This window comes from Paramisgurnus dabryanus, chromosome 5 (assembly GCF_030506205.2).
Source record: "Paramisgurnus dabryanus chromosome 5, PD_genome_1.1, whole genome shotgun sequence".
Lineage (NCBI taxonomy): Eukaryota > Metazoa > Chordata > Actinopteri > Cypriniformes > Cobitidae > Paramisgurnus > Paramisgurnus dabryanus.
This window is the reverse complement of record NC_133341.1, coordinates 22548796-22569389: the sequence shown is the minus strand read 5'-3', so window position 1 is coordinate 22569389 and position 20594 is coordinate 22548796. Positions and strand designations below refer to the sequence as shown.

The window sequence follows — 20594 nt, the reverse complement described above, 5'->3', positions numbered from 1 at the left end:
ACAGATTTTTTTTTGTTTTCACGAACATGCCTTACCAAAAACAAGCATTGTGGATTTTTAAGGCAAAACAAAGGGCACTGATGTATGTTAAAATATGTCAGTGCAAGTTGTTTTCAGTTTGGACAGCTTTTACATTTTTTTAGTCTAAGACTAGTCTAATCCCTGTCTGGGAAACCGTCCCTTTAAGTACAAGCAAAAATCTCCACTATAAAAAAAGGCTTCAGTCACTCACTGTTCCTTCTGAATAAAGGTAAAAGGCTCAAAAAATCAATATCAATATAAATTTGGTAAACCTCCTTTAATCAAGTAAAAAAAAACACTCTTGCACTGTGACTTATGCAAGCCCTCGTTCATGCAATTCTTCTTTCATGCACTAAGAGGACTTTGCTAAAAAAACTATTTTGGGTCTGTCAACAAACTGGTATTTCTTAATGGCCTGAAGCCAAGAATAACCGGATTTGAAGCAAACGTATTTGATAAGTGTATATGCAGAGCACATTCCGTCAATATCATAATCTCATTTTTGACGGAGGTGTTTTAATAAGCATACACCTTTTTTTATGAAACCTTTATTCAAGTTTTATTGCATTCTTTCATTACAGTTCCATACATTTACAAAATTTAAATGTAGATTACAAAAATATAGCATGTCTTTGGGATTCTGTGGGAGTTTTAAGACAATGCAACATATATGTAAGCTTAAAAAGATAGCATTAAGTGTTTAGTCTGGTTCCCCTTTTTAAAGGGGGCATGAACTGGCTTGTTTTATTATTTTTTACTGTTCTCTGTAGTTCACTTATAGTGAGTAATGGGCTTTTTAGCCTGTTTTAACCCTCTGTTTTTAAACACACTGTTTAACTTGAAAAGCACCCCCACTCTACCCCAAACCATGAAAAGACCTACTTTCACTAAAAGGGTTGTTTTTATTAAACCATTTAGGGGCGGTTTCCCGGACCAGGATTAGCTTAATCCAGGACTAGGCCTTAGTTTAATTAGGAAATATAACTAGTTTTAACAAACATGCCTTACTAAAAACATTACCTGTGTGCATTTTGAGGTAAAACAAAGGGCCCTGATGTATTTTAAAATATGTAAGTGCAAGTTGTTTTCAGTTTGGAGAGCTCTTAAAAGTGTTTAAGTCTAGGACTAGTCTAATCCCTGTCCGGGAAACCGCCCCTTAGAGTATAACTATGGTATCATTAGAAAGAAGACACTTTAACTTCATTTTACAGGTTTCAAAATTATTTAATTATTAAGTTAAAAATTAAAAAGTTAGAGAGGCTGAAGTACATTGGAATAAAAAAATGTTTGCATAACATCTTTTTTCTTACTAAAAAACTTAATGATAAATATGTGTTTTAAACCTATGATCCCAAAGCCACAAGTCTAAAGAAGTTATGTTTCATGTTTGAGGTCAACAGGCCCAAAAATGAGGTTCTTGCAAGTGTCTTTGTAAGACTAGGGACTTTTCTAAGAGCAGGTCAGCCCCGAATAAAACTTTTTTTTACATGCATACAAATTACAAAAAAATTCTGTAGAAATAACAGTATTACTGGCAGCTGGTTGCCAGTAACTTACTGTAGATTTTACATTTATGTTATTTACTGGCAACAGTTCGCTCAAAGTTAAATGAACATTAAACATTTTCAGTCTTTAACTTTTACAGTAAGGTACTGTCAACCAGCTGCATGATTACAGAAAATTTTTTACAGTGTGTTTGGATGTTATTTATTATACTCCCGCCTACATTTAAAAACAAAGTTTGAACGCAGGTTTACGTGTTTAATAGAACCTAATCTCATATACAGTGTCATGACGTAAATAGTCCTCAGATTGTATATTCTATTCTATTACAAGACGTTCATGTGAAATCTGATGTAAACAACAGACCATATATTTATGTTTCATGGATTATACGCATTTGTGGACAAAAATGGTCATTGGATCTATTCCATTAGATGGTTTTCATGGGTTATTCATACATCTGAAACGGACCGGATTCGACTCGCGATCTTTATATCAACACAAAGGTAAGTCCCGTTTATATTTTGCATGTTGTCATCTGGACTTCTGTCACAAAATACTACATTTATGATGCTACAGCATCTGTATCTCAAAACAGAGACCATACACTGATGCTAAACCCGTAGACGTTTTAAGCGATGAATACTAATGTTAATATTATTAATGTTTGTAGACAGTAGGTATAGATATAGTTAGCAGCGTAAAAAAAACTGACATCATCCCGCCCATGAATTAGTGCGTGTCGAGAGGTTAAAGGGATAGTTCGGCCAAAAACGATATTAAACCCATGATTTACTCACCCCCAAGCTGTCCGAGTTGCATATGTCCATCGTTTTTCAGACAAACACATTTTCGGATATTTTAGAAAATATTTTATATCTTTCAGTTGATTAAATGTAATGTTACGGGGTCCAGCAATAGTCCACGACCTTCAAGTCCAAAAAAAGTGCGTCCATCCTTCACAAATTAAATCCAAACGGCTCCAGGATGATAAACAAAGGTCTTCTGTGGGTAATCCGTGCGGTGTTGTTGTAGAAATATCCATATTTAAAATGTTATTAACGTTATAAACTACCTTCCGGTAGCGCCACCATCTTGGAGTGATCCGCATTCAGGATGAGAGCTTACGCAGCGTACAGAGTTTCTCTGCTGCTGCTCTGTGCCCCCGCCCTCCGAATTTGTCATACGTCACTAAGAAAAGTGCGTACACTTACGCTAATACTCTCTCCTGAGTCTAAGATGGCGGCGCTACCGGAAGGTAGTTTATAACGTTAATAACATTTTAAATATGGATATTTCTACAACAACACCGCACGGATTACCCACAGAAGACCTTTGTTTATCATCCTGGAGCCGTTTGGATTTAATTTGTGAAGGATGGACGCACTTTTTTTGGACTTGAAGGTCGTGGACTATTGCTGGACCCCGTAACATTACATTTAATCAACTGAAAGATATAAAATATTTTCTAAAATATCCGAAAATGTGTTTGTCTGAAAAACGATGGACATATGCAACTCGGACAGCTTGGGGGTGAGTAAATCATGGGTTTAATATCGTTTTTGGCCGAACTATCCCTTTAATTGGGTGTGCCGCACGGAAAACCTGGAGGTAACTGCAGATTGGATTTTCTCCGGCAGAGGCGGTCATCACACATTCTGACCTAAGATATATAAAAGCTGTTTTTGAAAAGGAAGTATGACATTTTTCTTTCTACCTCTTACAGTCAAGATCAAGGAGAATTTGAATTCTCAGTTCATGAGCCCTTTAATGTCAATCTCAGTGGAATGTAATTGCTTTTATTTAGTAGCCAGTTAGTCCTTTAAACTGTGTAATTTGAGACTCTAACAGATCGTAGTAAATCCTGGTTTTGCTGAAGTTTTGTCTATAAGGCAGCAGATCCTCGACTTTGAGAACATCATTGTTGCCTGTCCATACAGTCAGGCTGTACCTGAGAGCAAAAGAAGACAAGCAGATAACCTTGTTATCAAGATCTTATGTGAGTGCGGAAATCAATCATCCTTTTAAAACACTGCCATCTGAATATGAAACATTCAATAATCAAACAAATGACATAAGAGTTTGTTTTTAATTTCAAAATAGAGATGCATTTAACCAGAAGAAAGCTACTTCACAGCATCGTTTCTATAGAGAGGGATTACACAATCTTGCATTTTTTTCTAATGCCTGTACTATCGTTCCTCTAGAGCCAAATTACCCAGCATGGAATATGAAAACCCCTTCACACAGATGTGTCTTTAATAGTTGCTAATAATTATAATAAATATGGGGGCATGCATTTAAATAGACCGATTAAAGATCAGATCCATTGGAAAAAACATTGAGGTCAGACACTCACCGGTCTGACTGCTCTAAAAGCCACTTGATCTGCGGGAAGGACACATGAAGTAGGGCTGCTCGGACTGGGAATGTGACTGGTTGCTTTAGGGATCTGCACAGGTCTTCCATCTGATGAACCATCTCCCAACTGTAACCTACATAAACACAGAATGAACACAGTAATGGAGCATTAGCAGGTATACATGTTTACAGGTTATGATAAATACGACATATTAAGTCATATAATTCATAAACAAGTGTGGTATTTAAAAATGTAAAAAATAATAATGTAAAGCATACAAAATATCTCCATTAGACTTATATCAAAAATGCTTTCGCAGTATAAATTTTTTTGTGACACTTAAAGTTTGAAAAGATGGTAGATGATCTCATTAAAAGATTAAATTTGGCATAATCTATTATTATTATTTTTATTATATCAGTGAAGCAATTTAGTTTTACAGCATTATTCATACTTGATAAACATTTGTTCACTAAATCAAAGTCAACATGCAGGTAATAACCTTGTTGTTATATTCATAACTGTGTGTCAACATTAGATAAAGAAAATCCATAACATTCCATTTTTTATGAAAAGGACAGTTTTTTTGGCTAAATGAAGAAACCATAAAATGTATTTATATTCATGACTCAAAACAAAAGATTTACCTTTAAGAATATGTTTGAAAACATTTACGTGTACTGAAGGTGCAGTATTTTAGTATTTGATAGATATACCAACTCATCTACAACAATAATTCTTACCAGGGTTATCTACATCTGCATCCCATCCAGTGGTCCAACCCAAAGAGAGAACATCATCTGACTTCTGTGATACTTCCTGTAGAAAGGCCTTAGGGTCCAAGGGGGTGGCTTTACCACCAGGACCAGGAAGAATGTCAGCATTGATCCACACTGGTCTCTGCAACTGATCTCGAATTTCTTCCAGTAGAGTCATGGATGGGGAGACTGCTGCAAGACTGTCAAACATCACGACAAGCTCATCCGTCATTCATCTAGCAACAACAATATGGAAAATCCCAAATCCAAAAATAAAAACAGTATATCTGAAAATATCTGAATAATCAGCCCAAACCTTTTAAAGTCTAATTTTATTCCTTTGTCAGATTTCACAACCTCTTTAAGCCATTCCTTCAGGGTTATATCACTGTCGTTATCAGGTGGGTGTGCCATAATGGGCTCTTTTGGATCACGACCCCTGAGAAGAACATCAGCTTCAATCATCTGTGCTGAACCTTAATGAAGAACAGAGGACACACAAACTATATAACAATGTTACAGATAATATTTTAATAAATAATAAATATAAAATGTGATGCTGGAAATAATGTACAATAGGTATATAATATATTACACTACCGTAATTATAGACACTATTATTATCTCTTACACTTTTTCATATATAATATACTAATGAAATATAAATGAAATATTATTGACTTGCACTGTAACATCAAACATTTATCCTTGTTCTCTATAATGATAAAAATGTACGTAGTATTGTAGTGTAACAGTCTTGATATACTTTGTATACTTACTTTGAAGAGCATCGGTGAGTTTGCTCTTGCTGTTTGCCGCGTGACACCACTCGATATCAGCAGCATCTTTTCTTTGTATCTTCCCTTTGTTGAGGAAATATTCCAGTGTTTGTTCAGGCATAGATCCTGGAGATAAATCACGTTAAATGTAAACGAACTGACATTAAAACAGGTGAACTTGGCCAGCTAGCAAGTTAGCTTTCTTACCTGTGGAGTTTGACAGCGACTGTAATCGGAGACAGTAAACGACCAACGATCCAATAACAATAGCACACAGAATGCAGCGGGACAATTTATTTTTATTTACACCCATGAACTGTTAAAAACACTAACTTCTTGCAAACATGATTTCATAACAACACCACTAGCGTGGCTAATACGTCACACACAGTACGCGTAATCAAACGGTGGCATTCTGGGATATGTAGTCATTTGATTATCTTTTCTTCAAATAGACGAAAATGAACGAACAACTACCGTGCAAAAAAAAAAACTTTGTACAAACCGGGTCATTCTTTATTAGGAATATTGTTTTGACATTTTTAAATAATAAAGTGAATATAGTCGATAAAACAATAAAATACAAAAAATGAGGTATCACCCTGCAAAAAAAATTTGGATTCCCAGAACATCCCTTATGAAAATTAACCTTGGTTTTATTGTGGTAAAAGTTTAGGAACCATGTTTTTGGTGTATTTATTACTATCAGCAAAAAAATTGTTATTTTGTGGTTACCATGGTTTTACTACAGTAACCATATTTTTACTGTAGTAATTGTGCATTTTCGTAAGAGATTCTGGAAATGTTAGTTATGGGTTACAAAATGAACCCTATTTGGTTCCCAAAAATAACCAAATTGTAATATTAGAGCAACAGAAAATTGTTTTGTGCTTGCTGGTAGTAATAAAAACTGTATGTTTTACATTAAAAACAATTTCTAAAGAGTATATCCAACTCAAATGGTTTGTCTTGAGACAAAACTAATACCAAATTACATACGCAACTGTTTTCATTTTATTATTTATTATCATTTCTTTATATCCACACAAGAATTAATTATTGGCAGTTTGTTGCAGAACAGTTATGAAACATTATAAAACTTCACTCACACCTATGGTATTCCAGGTTATACCATACTATGGCACTTCATTCAAAGATAATCCTGGCAAAATGCCTGAACAGTGGTCTCATTTTTTTTTATAAATCTTTATTGTCAAGCTTAGCATCTCTCATTTCGGCAGATGGATCGTTCGGTTTCGAGCTTAGGACACCATCAGCTGCAAGGTCATCGGTGAAAGACAAATCTTGTGATTCACGGCTGTCCGGAGACGGAGAGTCTTTATTTCTGCTCCATTCGTTCTCTTCCAATGCCTCTGTTTTTGCGCTGGTGCCTCTGTGTGAGATTTCCAGCTCTTCTAGTTGCATCCTTAGACGTTTTTCCATGTCTTCAGTGTTTCGTGCCAGCATGTAGCTTACCTTCCTCTGATGTGCCAAGGCCTCTTCTTTATCACTTAACTGAAAAATAAGACAAGAAAAAAAGTTGGTAAACTCAAATTTGTGAGAGGAAGGACAGGACCAAGAAGAGTAGAGTACACTCACCAGATCAAGCAGCACATGTAGTGTTTCATTGGAGTCAGTTGGCATCTTGCCTTCCATAACAGCAGGCAAAAACCTTTTCAGCCTTTCGGCTACAGTGAGTGATCCTTTCCTCCCTTTAAAATAAAATATTGAATTACTGTAATTAAAGAAAGTGGTGTTGTAATAATACTTCAGTTCATTCCTATCTGCAACAACATTCTATAGAGTAGGTTAAAGGTGCATTGTGTAACTATTTGAAGGATCTCTTTTTACAAAAAAGCAATATAATAAACATAACTATATTATCAGTGGTGTATTAAGACCTTAAATTATGAACCGTATTGTTTTTATTACCTTAGAATGAGCCATTTTATCTACAGTACATATACTGCGGGTCCCCTTACATGGAAGTCGCGATTTTGTGCCGCCATGTTTCTATAGCCCTAAACGGACAAACTGTTCTATAAAGAGTGCGTTTTGTCATTACGTTGTCCCAGTTAATGACATGACTGTTCTGTGGCAGCTACTGTAGCTTCATTATGCATTTCGACAAGAATAGGTGAGCTGTGGACTGATCCGTTGGTTGCAATTTAAACAAATGTAATACACACGGCTGCAAGGGGTTAAAGGGATAGTTCACCCAAAAATGAAAATAATGTCATTAATGACTCACCCTCATGTCGTTCCAAACTCGTAAGACCTCCGCTCATCTTCGAAACACAGTTTAAGATGATTTATATTTAGTCCGAGACCTTTTGACCCTCCATTGAAAATCTACGTACGGTATACTGTCCATGACCAGAAAGGTACCAGCGGTCAGTTAGAATGTGTTGCAGCATCAAAAATACATTTTGGTCCAAAAATAACAAAAATTACGACTTTATTCAGCATTGTCCTCTTTTCCGCGTCTGTTGTGAAGCGCATGCGCGATACTAAAGTCACGTGACTGCAGTGACGCAGATGACGTGTTACGGTACATTCACACGGGGCGTAAGCGTTTACGCTTAACGGAAGGCTTGTCTGAAGCGTGGCCAACAGCCAATCACTGTGGCCGCAACACAAGCTCCGGTCTTCCATAAACGTAATTGGCTGGCTCTGCCTAGGTTATTTGCATAAGGCGATATGATTTTTTTTTTCAAACGTACAGCGTAAGTTTCTGACTGTTAACAAAGCCTGAGCGCACACAAAAAAAAGCTTTTTTGTACGGCTTTTTTTTCATCCGCGTCATTGCAGTCACATGACTTTAGTCTCGCGCATGTTTTTATTACCTTTCTGGACATGGACAGTATACCGTTACTAGATTTTCAATGGAGGGTCAGAAAGCTCTTAAACTAAATCTAAAACATTTTAAACTGTGTTTCAAAGATGAACGGAGATCTTACGAGTTTGGAACAACATGAGAGTGAGTCATTAATGACATTATTTTTGGGTGAACTATCACTTTAATGAAGTCTTCTGCAGATAATCGATGTGATTATGTAAGAAAAATATCCATATTTCAAACTTTATAAATTGTAAAAAACTACCTTTCGCTAATGACGTCATGTTGGACTCACATCAGAGTTTTAGCATAGTGAACGTTGGATGATATGGTTGCACTGTGACTCTCGTGAATTGCGAGTCCAAGATGGCGTTGTTACAGGAAGCTATTTATCATAGTTTATAAAGTTTAAAATATAGATATTTTTCTTACAAAAATCGCATTAATGACCAACAAAAGACCTTTATTAACCACTTGGAGCTGTGTGGATTACTTCTGTGAAGGATTTTTTGGCCTTCAAAGTCGGTAGATGTTCCCTGATCCCTGTTTTTACCATTATAAGCTTGGAAAAGCAAGGCCATTTACTAAAATAATCCCAAATGTGTTCGTCTGAAATATGATGGACATATGTATCTCAGATTGCTTGAGGGTGAGTAAATCATGGGGTGATTTTGATATTTGGCTGGAGTACGCTTTAAAAAGCCTTTGTAGTGCCTTTATTTTTATGAGTGTAAATTGCAGGCCTACAGTAGAGCAGCACTTTACCTCCCTCATGTCTTTGGTTATGCGTCTGCTTTTTGCTGGTCTCAGCCTGACAAAGCATGTTCTCACCGACTCTCCTTAGCTGCTGCTCAAAGGCGATCCGGAAAGCATCCATCATTACATAAGCCTCTTCCTTTCTCTTCTGCTGCTGCTCCAGCTAAACCCAAAAATAAAAACGTTTTGTTTTACAAACATTACTTTAATCAAGTGCCCCACTAATTTACATGCATTTGGCGAACGCTTGTGGCTGGAGCGATTTACAGTGCATTACAAGGTATACTGTACATTTTTCATCAGTATATATGTTCTCTGGGTTTAAACGTATTAACTTTTGGGCTTCTAATGTAATGCGCTACAACTAGGCTATACAAGAACAACTTATGTATTTGATGAAAACTGTAGGAGGATATATGTATAATGTAATTAAACAGAAGCTCTGACAAATACACAAGTACCTCTTGCTTGAGGTGCAGCACTTGTTTGCGACTGGCAGCAGCTGTTCTTGCACAAGAGCACGGTTCACACCCATTAAAGGAACACTGGCACGCCCCATACACTGCCAACTTTTGGACAGAAGGAGAGAGCTTTTTAAGAAATGTAAATTTGACCCTGTGCAGAGGTGCAACTAATATCATATTTATCCACCAACATTACCTCCAATGAACCGTCTGTTCCCAAGCTGCATGATGGCTGGGAACTCTGGAAGTCTTCTCTTTCCTTAACGCTAAGCATTGAGAGGAGCTCCACGCATTTTTGGCTCAGAGCTAAGATGCGAAACACACAAAATATGCAATGCAAACAAACCAGAGATTGGGTCATGTTAAAAAAATTATAAAATATGCTCTGACCTACATGCGTTTTCTAATGTCAACTCCCGATTCGCTGTCATCCTTTCATTTAGTTCTTTCTTCAGTGCTTCATTTTCTGTTAACACCCTATAGTGGAATTGGCATGGACGGATGACACCATTGGACAGGCATAAATAAAACTCAAATTTTTTGCATGCGGTCTGGGTCTACCTTTCATACTTTAAACTCCACGAGTTTTCCACATTTTTGAACTGCACCTGGTTAAAGGTTATTTCCCACTGCAAAGCATTCACTTCCTGTGGGACAACAATTTCCTAGCAATGAGATGACGAGTAGTTAAAAATGGAGAGATGTTTTAAATTGATTTATTTATGCCACCTTTTCTAGGGCTTTGGTCCTCTGCTCACTCTTCTGAAGCAAGGTTTTAGTATGACAAGTTGCTTTGTCCAAGATTGCCTATAGTGAAATATACAGTACATCACAAATTAAATTCGTCTTAACATAATTGTCATCGTAAAACACTTTATATCACCTGTCCTTGCAAGATCCTTAGAGCCTCATGTTTCCCCTCCAGGTGGCGATGGGTGACTTCTAATTCGGTGCGTAAAAGCTCCACTTCCTGATGTAAAGCAAATATTTACATACATCTGAGATGTGCGTAGATAAACATTGTTATGTTCTTGGCTCAGAAATCAAAAAAGTTTTGTATTAAAATTGTCAGATAATGAATATAAATGTTTTACCTCTGTGACCTCCTGTAGTCTTCTTTGCAGTTCCTCACTTGTGTCCTCAGAAGAACTTTCTACAAGACAATGCAATTACATTTAAAGGGATAGTTCACACAAAAATAAAAATTCTGTCATAATTGTCTCATCCTTATGTTGTTTTATACCTTTTTTTTTTTTTTGATAAACACAAAAGAAGATATTTTGATAAATGATGGTAAGCACACAGCTGATTGTAACCATTGACTTCCATAATATTTGTTTTCCTTCAGAATTTTCATTTTTGGGTGAACTATCCCTTTAAGGAAAGAATACACAATATTTTTCGACATTTGAGCCAAGTACTTCCAACTCAAGTACTGCCAACTCTTTATATCCTGGTATTAGTGTGGTTCTCAAATGACAACTGTTGAATATTTGTTTAGGTGCAGAATTACTCAATGGGAGTTCACACAGTCCCCTCCCTGATAAGAATGGGTTAAGAACTTTACAGCAGCAGGTGTTTGCTTCACTAAACACACCATAAACCAACAGAACATGCTAACTGTCATGCTTGGAGTAGGACATTACCAGGAAATTATCCTTTTTGTAACTTTTTGTAACAATTGGTAGAGCATTGCGTTTGCAGTGTAAAGGTAATGGGTTTGATTTTGGTTTTGAGTCTGACATAGCATGTCCATGACAAGAACAAATAGGCTTGAGAAGTCTAAATAAATAAATTATAAGACTAACCAGACTCTCTTTTTTGACACCTCACAACTCGTTCAGCTTCTAGTTCTTCCCTAAAGACTGCATACATGGCTCTGCATGATATCCAAGAGAAGGGCTCATTGTTTCCCTCGCTGCCTCTTTTGAATTGACGTGACTGGGACAGTAAGTCCCAAAATTTCCCCTTCATCAGTGAGACACGGCTTGTGTCATGTTGTCCTATGGATCTGGCCCCCATGCCATCCCCCAGGTCCCCCTCTGTCATGTCATCTTCTGTGGCGCATTGAGATGAATCGTCACATTGCTCTCTGCTGTCCTGCATTACAGCATACTATTAAAAAAATAAAATATAAAGAGCATTAATTCTGAAAACTTCAAAGAACATTAAGGAAAATTAAGCTCGTTGCTATTTACAGTATATATTTATTTAAACACATCGCCTGGTAGTCAAAACTAAGAAGGCTGAAAAGAAAACATAACGATTACAAACCTTTGTTGGAAAACTGTTGTCGAGTACATGTACAATATTCCTCCAGAGCAAGAACTGTCTTTTCGCCGCACTTAGACACGCCCTTTAACGCCGTAAAGGGGCGTGTCCAAGATGAACAGGTGCTACATCTAATGAGAGGCTTGTTCGACTTCATGCGGCGCCTCAAGAACCGACAGTCGGATGACGTCAAAGTACCGCGAGGGCGAGACGAAATTAGATTTCTCTAATCGTTCTCGCGGTACTTTGACATCATTCGGCTAAATATGGAGAGATAACTCCATTTTTACAATTTTTGTCAAAACATGTTTATTATTATGTTATTATTTTGTTTTATGGTGCTACTAAGCTGTATTTTTTTTAAGTTATGAAGGTTTAAATCAAAACAAACCCACTGCAGTTGAATTTATATTAATTGGAATGCCCAACCAAAAAAACGAGATTTCTGAAGAAAAAAACCGGAGTTATCTCGTTTTGCAACGAAACTCTTCATATGTTCTTCAACATCAAAAAACGAATAGAAACTCAAAATCATCTGTAGACAATATAAAGGGTTGTTTCTTTAGGTCATAAATAAGTCCTGTCTGGGAAACTGCCCCTTAGTTTTCCTGCTACAGATTTGATAAGAATACGTGATCTTGCACAGCTAACACAATGCTTTTTCATTAAAGCTACAGCAACACATTTCCTCAATATATAAACAACAACATGGTCATCAAATTTGCACAAAATGGTTTATTGCCTCAACTTGACTCAAGTGCAGATTACCTACATTCAGTCCCAGTTTGTTTTATGTTATACTACGATAACATAAAGCTTTAATTATGGCTGTAAGTTATGTTTGTTTGTTTTTTACAAAGAGTTTCACTAATACTCTAGAACAAACTGCTGAAACAGACAATGTACATTTCAACACAAGTATGAACATATAAACAATTCTCTACAGTGCCACAATGTGTTGAAGCACATAAATATCAACACCTACAAATAATTACCATAATAAAACAAAACATACTAAAGAAAACATTGTGACCTAGAGGTACAGAAATTGCATGAAGGCAGTAAGTTATATTAAATAAGTCTGTTTAAATTATGACTTGTGATTAGCTAATCACTGTCATATTCCTCAATCAAGAGGTCTTCCTCATCCAGAAGGGCTTCAGTGCTTGTTGGCTGGGGTTGGCTGGCAGATAGTTCTTGGCTATTTGGCAGGTTAGATTCAGTTGTGACAGTCCCTGATGTGGTACCAGGATCGAGCGACTGAACTCCAGGGGAATCTTCATTTTCGCTGTCAGTATCCAAAACGCCAGGGTCTTTGTCACCAAGTGCTTCAAGTCTTAGCCTGTGCATTAAGATATTTGAAATGTGAAACTGTTTTGCATTAAAAAGGACTAGTGTGTAGATTTTAGCGTTTTATAGTGGTAAGACTGTGGATCAAAATAACAGCTCAGTTCACAGCTCACCCCTCATTTTGAAACGCATAGTGAAGCTACTACAGTAGCCGCCACAGGACAAACATGTCATCGTCTGAGACAACGCTGTGACAAAATGCACTCCCTATAGAGCAGTTTGTCTGTTTAGGGCTACTGTAGAAACATGGCGGCACAAAATGACAACTTCCATGTAATGGAACCCACGGTGTATGTAGATAAAAACATTCTAAGGTTATAAAAACAATACAGTTTATTTTGTAAAGTCTTTTTGCACCACTGATAATATAGTTATGTGTATTATTTTGCATTTCTGTCGAGATATCCTCTAAAAAGTTACACAATGCAACTTTAACAGTACTTAAAGTACAATTACTCAAACGTAATTGGCTGGCTCATACTAGGTATTTGCATAAGGCGATCTGATTGGTTGATGCACGCGTTGATGCTTGAAAAGTTGAGAAATTCAGCAGCGGCAGTGACGCGACGTTGATGGCTCCACAATTCAGTTCGGCAACACATGACGTCACCCATTAAAAGTAAATGAGAATTGCTAACGCTTCCGCCCCGTGTGAATGTACCGTTAGTGCAAGATTTTAAGAAAGTTTAGCTACAATGGTCTAAACATTTGTGATGCTTATTTTACCTGCCAGGAGCTCTTCTTTGAGAAAGATGACCAACGTTCTGGATGAATGCTATCTGAGCTAAAAAAAAAAAAAAATAACGTATTTAGTTCACTTAAAAAAGCTGAATTTAAGTAAAAAAAATATATTTTTTTATTAAGAAAGAAGAAAATTGCATTTAAATCTTTGCATGCAAGTCTATAATATAAAATTAGCTGATGGTATGGAGTGTAAATACTTGTTTTCATTGAATGCATGTAATTTTGTACATTGCTGAAGTTTTTTTTTTCACCTTGATTCCTCATTGGGTTGGTGAGCTTGGCAAGGTAAGGCACCATATCTGACAGGAGGCTCACAGGGGTAAGGCAGAAATTTACGAAGAGTGATTGTGCTGTCTGGTAATTTTCTCGATACTATCACAAAAATAAACAGTTAATAGTTCAGATAATAAATGTAACAACTATTCAAGAGAGTAAATAATGCTAAATACTCAGTAAAAGAAGTACCGTCTTGTTTATGTGTAGCCAATGAGGTTTATGAAGAGGCTTGAATCCGACAGTAAATTGGCTGCTGGCTTGTGCTCGAGAAGAGTTTGAGTGCATAAGCCCTCTAGTGGCCACCGATGATCCGTACTCCAACATGGTAGACCTTGACTGTAAAAAGCACCATGACAACAAAACAAAAGTTGTTGCCAAGATACTAAACGGTAATAGCGTTCAAGGATTAAATGTTACATTATTTTCCCTGTGTGTGAGGTTATGGACATCCAACAGCACTTACACTCCATTCTGCTGTCAGGAAGTCAGCATCAGAGAGGTACTCGCTGGCTCGTGCTATATCTTCCACATCTGAGAAGAAGTCAGGATAGTTCTGATGCAGGTAAAGGTTGAAGAACTCCCCAGACATATGAGAACGCTCTATAACAAGCTGGGAAACACATGATTATTAGTACATTATTAAATGAATTTTGTTTGAGTAACATAAAAGTTGAGTAACCTGTAAGCCTAACATACTTCTGGATCAACAAGCAGTTTGTCCCTCTGATGCTCTGTTAGATGTGGAGGCAGCTTGGGTACCTGGGAGCCTTCATACTGTTCCCCTGAAAAGGACAGAAATGTCCATTATTAACAAGCAGTTTATTTTACATTATATTAAAGTATCTGAAAAGTATATCATAAGGACTTCACATGTGCAATATGTGAATAGGACTAACGTTTGCAGTAGAGGATTTTCCCTAAAGCTCTGAAGAGGAACAGTGAAGCATCTTTCCCACCAATAACTGGGCTTTCAGCTTGCACGTCTGTAGATTTGGAAGACTTGTTTCTCCCCTTTGCCCTTACTGCACTTTTTGCTGAAGTAGACTTGACCTTTTTGGAAGCCCAGAGGCTTTTCTCCAGGGAACTGTCTGAGAATTGAAAAGCATGCATTATACACATATTCTTAACTAAAAGTAATTTAATTAATAAATAAATGACCATTATTCATCCTAGAAACAACAATCTAGATTACAATTCCATTTCCATTTTCCTAATTGTAATACTGGGAAAAAACAAGTAAATGGAAATTTTAATAAATAAATAAATATATATTTATTAAAATTGTAGGTGTGAGCTAAATGTGCCATTTTTGGGTGTGTCCTTATAAATGCAAATGAGTTCATCTCTGCACTAAATGGCAGTGCCGTGGTTGGATAGTGCAAATTAAGGTATTGTCCCCTTCTGACATCACAAGGGGAGCCGAATTTCAATTACCTATTTTTTTCACATGCTTGCAGAGAATGGTTTACCAAAACTAACTTTTCTAGATTGATAGAAGCACTGGGGACCCAATTATAGCACTTAAATATGGAAAAAGTCTGATTTTCATGATATGTCCCCTTTAATAAGGTAACATTTATATTAAGGATTGTCAATTTTTACCAGTAAATGAGGAGAACTGCAAACTGTTGATGGCACTACGAATATCTCCTGAGCTTCCACAGCTGAGAACTTCTAAAGCAGCTTTATCAGGAATAGAGATCCTGCCTGAACTCTGCAAATACAATTTAAATTTGGACATAAACGTGTGCTAAGAAAAATACATGGCATCTCAGAGACATAAACTGCCTAACTGGTGTAAAACAGAAACCATATTTACCTTTCCTGCCTCAACGGTCACAATGCGGCTTAGAACCTTCACCATGCTTGTGGGGGCCACAGGGTTAAAACTGAAACAGAGAAACGGAAAGTCTTTACTGTTTTGACTAAACGTGACCATGCGTGTGAAAACCCAGCTTAAGTCATTTTTAATGACTCACCATTTTCTATATAAAATCACTCTACATAATGTAAAAAAATAATCTTGATATCTTTTATGTTGACTGAATAATGCCACATCAAAGATTGAAATTAAAGTGAAATCAATGATTGAAATCAAACTTTAGATTATAAGACTTTAGCCTGGATTTTACAGACAGAGTCACAAATTATGCTAGCTTTGACTGTGTTAATAAATATTTGCACTAGGCGAGCTAGATTCAGATTGGTTAAGAAATTACCTTATGTTTTGAATTTCAAGTTCATGCAAAACATCCTTAAAAAGACGTCTTGAGTTCTTGTCCCCACTGAGGCTATCAGACACGATCATTACCAGTGGGCACCGACCAGTCTTCCTAAATTGCCTAAATGAGCAAGAAAAGAAAATTGCATGTTAAACCAAGTCGTGATAACTCACCATTAACAATACTTTACGGTATAGTATTAACACTTACCTGAGAATATCATGCAAGCACCCTGGTTGCCTATAAAACTGGTTTGGAAATTCCTGAGATCAGCAAGAATAAAAAAAGAAAGTGTGATTTTCTTTAAGCTTATGTGCTTGTTATAACATTTATGCTCAATTTTTTACTTTTCTTTCTTTTTGTCTGTCAAAGTAAAAGTATAGTTTTGTATAGCACCTCTACAAAAATAATTTTTTTGTCTTCAGCCTTTTTCTCTCCACTCATCTGTAGACGGTTGTATCTGTTGGCTCTTAGCAGAAACTCCTGAAATAACCCGGTTTGCGAGCTGCCATGGAAACGATTAAACCTTGAATCTGTTGTAGGAATAAAAAGGTCAACTGAACAACTAAGCTGATCAAAACAATTTTGAAGAGCACATAAAAAAGGAGATATAACTACATTTATAAAATATTCTAGTACAAATAAGGGAACTGTATTATTCCCAGTCACAACACACATATGAGCAGTGTCATATTACTGTACATAAACTGCAAGTTTGTTTTCCTGAGTCATTCAGACATTCTGTCCTGACCTGGATCAAAGCTTTGTGTAAACATATCCTCTGTTGTGTATTGTGAAGTGGTGCTGGGATTGGACCACTCCTGGATCTGAAAACCCAAATCCTTTGCAAGAACTCTAACAGTGGCAGTCTTCCCACAACCAGAGGGGCCAGTGAGCAACAAGATAGCGCCACCCTGTGGATACACATTGCAAATAATTACAAACGTTGCAAAAACAGTTATTTCACATAAAATCATCAAATGTTAAATGTAATGTATTGTCATATGTATATCATAATATACTTGTACAACCTTGTTTGTTTTGTCCAAATGAACTCTTAGCCAACTTTCAACTTCTTCAACTTTCTTTTTGTGGACTGCCAATTCAGCCTATGAGAGAGGGAGGGGGGGCAACAGCTTGACATTAAATTCTTAGTAGGAGTATGATTTACTGAAAACAAATAGGTAGTTTTATGCACATAGCACCCCGAATCAACATGATTCCCTTACTTGTGATTGGGGGGCATGAATATCCACCCAAGGCTCATCCTGATCTGGTTTATATGCTTGACTTGGAGCACTGATCTGGTTGTCGGACACAGGAAGATCTCCTTTTCTTTTTCTAGATTTTATTACAGTTTGGTCTCCAGTGGTTGGCCACCTCGTAGTCTTGCTTTCACCAGAATGTGTTCCTTTTCTCAGGGTCTTATTTGCTCCAACACCTCTTAAAACTTCACCAAAAGATGGTTCCACCCAGCTGTTGATCTTAACATAAAATAAAAGCAAACAAAATATTGTAGACAAAAGTAGACTTGCAGGTTCAGGGCAGCTTCATCCACCCACACTGAGTCCAGTTAAAAGCTATGGATGCAACTTACATGTTTAAAGCACTTTTAAACCAGTCAATCACAACATTCAGAACAAGCGGGTAAGTTTATAGAGACTACATACTTTTCCAGAGGACTGTTTTCCTCCCAGAGACAGCTTTGACATCATCAACTTTGATGTCCCATTCAGTTATCCTATGTAAAACTGTGGGAATTAGAAACCAAGTATTAAAAAAGCAATGATGGGGTTGTCCTTCACATTCTCATGAAAACAGAACTGCAGTAAAAATGATGGTATAAATAGATGTATAGCATTTATGTATAATCACAAGTTGAGTAATGAGAAAAGACAGAACGATAGAGACTTAAATTACTTCCTAACTAAACAACAGGATGAAACCAGTCGAAAATCAATTTAAAATCAGGATTGAGAAAAAGTCGTGCATTCTGGCCAAGTGAAACTGTCAGAATTCCGAAAGTTCACTTCTGACCGTTAGTTAGCTTGACACGAATGCTAGCATTCATAGGCAAGTTATCTGGCCAAAACGACGCAACTCTGTGTATAACATTGTTTAGACAATAGGTACAGCAAAACTTACCGGGGTCATTCATACAGACTTCTGAAAGGAATAATATTGAGTATTTGTTGTTTCACGTTACAAAAAATAAATACGTTAGCTATCCCTTTAAAGATTAGTTGATCCCGCCCCTTCTCAGACAGGCGCACGCCGATGATGTCATCAATATCACTCTGCGTAGTGAGCACGTTTTAATGTTGAACTCTACCGTTTTGTGATCCTCTTCATGAGATGTTATGACCAACAGATTTAAATAGATGCAGATTCATATTTATTTTTGCTAACTGGCATTGTGGTTGTGTATACTGTTACCGTAATCGAAGTAAACGAGTTATTTTCACGCGTGATACCTTATTGCAATGAAAATCATGAAGAGACCAAACATTCTTCTCACAGGTACCATGTCATGTCATGTCATGTCATGTAGTCATGTTTTCTTGGAGGAACACAGCAGTGTGTTTTTGTACAAAGAACCGCGCGGCTTAAACGTGTTGTGTATTTTATCTATGGTTCTCATTTTTTGCGCAATATGATAATGATGTTTTTCATAAATGCTAATAATTGAACTGGGTGCTCCCACATACATTGACAGGAACCCCTGGAGTTGGAAAAACCACATTAGGAAAAGAGCTAGCTCAGAGAACAGGATTAACCTATATCAACGTTGGAGATTTAGCACAGGAGGGTAAGTTAAGTTTATTTACTTTTTTGAATAATGTTTTGTATTTGTTCATATTTGTTCTGTGGCTAATTTTAAAAATAATTTTTCAGCTCAGTTGTTTGATGGATTTGATGAAGAATATCATTGCCCAATACTGGATGAGGACAGGGTATGTCCCAAATTTTGGTTCATTTTTTCTTAATATTAATATATTTCTGAATATTCACAAAGTTTCTATAAATATAAAGAACAGACTAAGTGCACTTGATAATAAATATTGAATAATTATAAATATTATTTATTGAAGTTTCATGCAGTGTATACATTAGCCTGCACATTGTGAAAGATATTTGGAAAATACTCTTTTAATGGTTTAGGTTGTGGATGAGCTGGAGGACAAACTAGGTGATGGAGGCGTCATCATTGATTACCATGGCTGTGATTTCTTTCCTGAACGTTGGTTTCAGATTGTTTTTGTCCTCCGCACAGACAACACCAATCTCTATAATCGCCTTGAAAGCAGGTTTGTGTTCAAAACGTCACAACAAAATTGTTCATTTCACAAATAGCATAATTATTTTTCAAAAGTTAACTAAGCTTAAAGATTCCACGTGCATTGGCCTAATGTACAGTTCTAAGATCATTTACATCCCATGTACACTGCTGCAGTCATTTAACCTAATATCTTTCATATTCAGAGGATACGCAGGAAAAAAGCTCCAGGACAATGTGCAGTGTGAAATTTTCCAAACAATCTACGAGGAAGCACTGGAAGCCTACAAAGAGGAGATAGTCCATCAGCTCCCCAGTAACACACCTGAAGACCTCGAGACGAATCTGGAACAAATTATTCAGTGGATTGAACAGTGGATGAAAGACAACAATTGACAGGACATTATATGAAACTTAATCACACAAGGTTATCTCCAAGTACAACGTTGAATATACTACATTTCCAGATAGGTTTAACAGTTGTATTGGCCTCAGACTGTATGCTTCTGTTAAGTTACTGATAGTATTTGAGGCTGTTAAGTTAAAATTAAACTCAATTCCATAATGGATGAAATAAATATTTTTATACTAATGAAAATATCTTATTTTTTGAGTTTCCTCAAATCTAATTTATGGTTTACAGTATAACTGTTTGTATTGATGCACTTTAAATTCTTTCATACTGTTCAGTTGTTGAACCAATCAAATAGCTCAGATGGGTGGCAACATTTTACAACTATTAGTAACTGGTAGGACCAAACCTTAATATATAAAAATCATGTCAAATTACACATTTCTCAAAATACTGTCATACATGAGATTTAAGTACAAAATAGTACATTTTAACAGAACATTAGTTTGGGCAATATTTATAAAACTTAAAAGGCTCTTATGGGGCGGTTTCCCGGACCAGGATTAGCTTAATCCAGGACTAGCCCTTAGTTTAATTAGGAAATATAACTAGTTTAAACA

At 36.5% G+C, this 20594-nt stretch overlaps 4 protein-coding genes across 4 annotated transcripts; 1 reads left to right on the top strand and 3 right to left on the bottom strand.

Annotated features, from left to right (window-relative positions):
- Window positions 1–3108: 3108 nt before the first annotated feature.
- On the bottom strand, window positions 3109–5830 carry fam151b (family with sequence similarity 151 member B). The gene is made up of 6 exons (XM_065250350.2): window positions 5631–5830; window positions 5424–5549; window positions 4961–5120; window positions 4630–4844; window positions 3884–4019; window positions 3109–3475 (listed from the first exon to the last, which is right to left on the bottom strand). Exons 1-6 carry the CDS (start codon window positions 5734–5736, stop codon window positions 3328–3330), a joined length of 891 nt encoding a protein of 296 aa, XP_065106422.1. The 5' UTR covers window positions 5737–5830; the 3' UTR covers window positions 3109–3327.
- A 599-nt stretch (window positions 5831–6429) lies between these two features.
- ccdc125 (coiled-coil domain containing 125) lies at window positions 6430–11832 on the bottom strand. The gene is made up of 12 exons (XM_065250348.2): window positions 11757–11832; window positions 11291–11597; window positions 10577–10635; window positions 10366–10452; window positions 10212–10289; window positions 10044–10129; window positions 9877–9959; window positions 9679–9788; window positions 9480–9587; window positions 9028–9181; window positions 7023–7135; window positions 6430–6938 (listed from the first exon to the last, which is right to left on the bottom strand). The coding sequence occupies exons 2-12, from the start codon at window positions 11586–11588 to the stop codon at window positions 6621–6623; spliced, it is 1494 nt and encodes a 497-aa protein (XP_065106420.1). The 5' UTR covers window positions 11589–11597; window positions 11757–11832; the 3' UTR covers window positions 6430–6620.
- Window positions 11833–12468: 636 nt separating this feature from the next.
- Window positions 12469–18615, bottom strand: rad17 (RAD17 checkpoint clamp loader component). Its single transcript, XM_065250346.2, has 17 exons — window positions 18491–18615; window positions 18016–18096; window positions 17575–17829; window positions 17377–17454; window positions 17097–17259; window positions 16742–16878; window positions 16556–16608; window positions 16343–16465; window positions 15943–16012; window positions 15726–15837; window positions 15020–15211; window positions 14820–14905; window positions 14587–14733; window positions 14313–14459; window positions 14099–14219; window positions 13830–13887; window positions 12469–13095 (listed from the first exon to the last, which is right to left on the bottom strand). Exons 2-17 carry the CDS (start codon window positions 18058–18060, stop codon window positions 12861–12863), a joined length of 2022 nt encoding a protein of 673 aa, XP_065106418.1. The 5' UTR covers window positions 18061–18096; window positions 18491–18615; the 3' UTR covers window positions 12469–12860.
- A 33-nt stretch (window positions 18616–18648) lies between these two features.
- Window positions 18649–20220, top strand: ak6 (adenylate kinase 6). The gene is made up of 5 exons (XM_065250347.1): window positions 18649–18865; window positions 19062–19154; window positions 19241–19299; window positions 19508–19653; window positions 19829–20220. Exons 1-5 carry the CDS (start codon window positions 18829–18831, stop codon window positions 20016–20018), a joined length of 525 nt encoding a protein of 174 aa, XP_065106419.1. The 5' UTR covers window positions 18649–18828; the 3' UTR covers window positions 20019–20220.
- The last annotated feature ends 374 nt before the right edge of the window (window positions 20221–20594 follow it).

Excerpts from the sequence above, each read along its gene's own strand:
- ccdc125 (XM_065250348.2), bottom strand. The coding sequence starts at position 11,588 with ATGCAGGACAGCAGAGAGCAATGTGACGATTCATCTCAATGCGCCACA. Across the intron at positions 10,453-10,576 it reads GACTACAGGAGGTCACAGAG|GAAGTGGAGCTTTTACGCAC; the intron begins GTAAAACATTTA and ends GCTTTACATCAG. Across the intron at positions 10,290-10,365 it reads TAAGGATCTTGCAAGGACAG|GCAATCTTGGACAAAGCAAC; the intron begins GTGATATAAAGT and ends ATTTCACTATAG.
- rad17 (XM_065250346.2), bottom strand. The coding sequence starts at position 18,060 with ATGATGTCAAAGCTGTCTCTGGGAGGAAAACAGTCCTCTGGAAAA. Across the intron at positions 16,609-16,741 it reads AAAAAATTATTTTTGTAGAG|GAATTTCCAAACCAGTTTTA; the intron begins GTGCTATACAAA and ends TGCTGATCTCAG. Across the intron at positions 13,096-13,829 it reads CAAAGAAGAGCTCCTGGCAG|GCTAAGACTTGAAGCACTTG; the intron begins GTAAAATAAGCA and ends CTTAATGCACAG.
- ak6 (XM_065250347.1), top strand. The coding sequence starts at position 18,829 with ATGAAAATCATGAAGAGACCAAACATTCTTCTCACAG. Across the intron at positions 18,866-19,061 it reads ACCAAACATTCTTCTCACAG|GAACCCCTGGAGTTGGAAAA; the intron begins GTACCATGTCAT and ends ATACATTGACAG. Across the intron at positions 19,155-19,240 it reads TGGAGATTTAGCACAGGAGG|CTCAGTTGTTTGATGGATTT; the intron begins GTAAGTTAAGTT and ends ATAATTTTTCAG.
- fam151b (XM_065250350.2), bottom strand. The coding sequence starts at position 5,736 with ATGGGTGTAAATAAAAATAAATTGTCCCGCTGCATTCTGTGTGCTATT. Across the intron at positions 4,845-4,960 it reads ATAAAATTAGACTTTAAAAG|TCTTGCAGCAGTCTCCCCAT; the intron begins GTTTGGGCTGAT and ends GATGTTTGACAG. Across the intron at positions 3,476-3,883 it reads CTTTTAGAGCAGTCAGACCG|GTACAGCCTGACTGTATGGA; the intron begins GTGAGTGTCTGA and ends TTTTGCTCTCAG.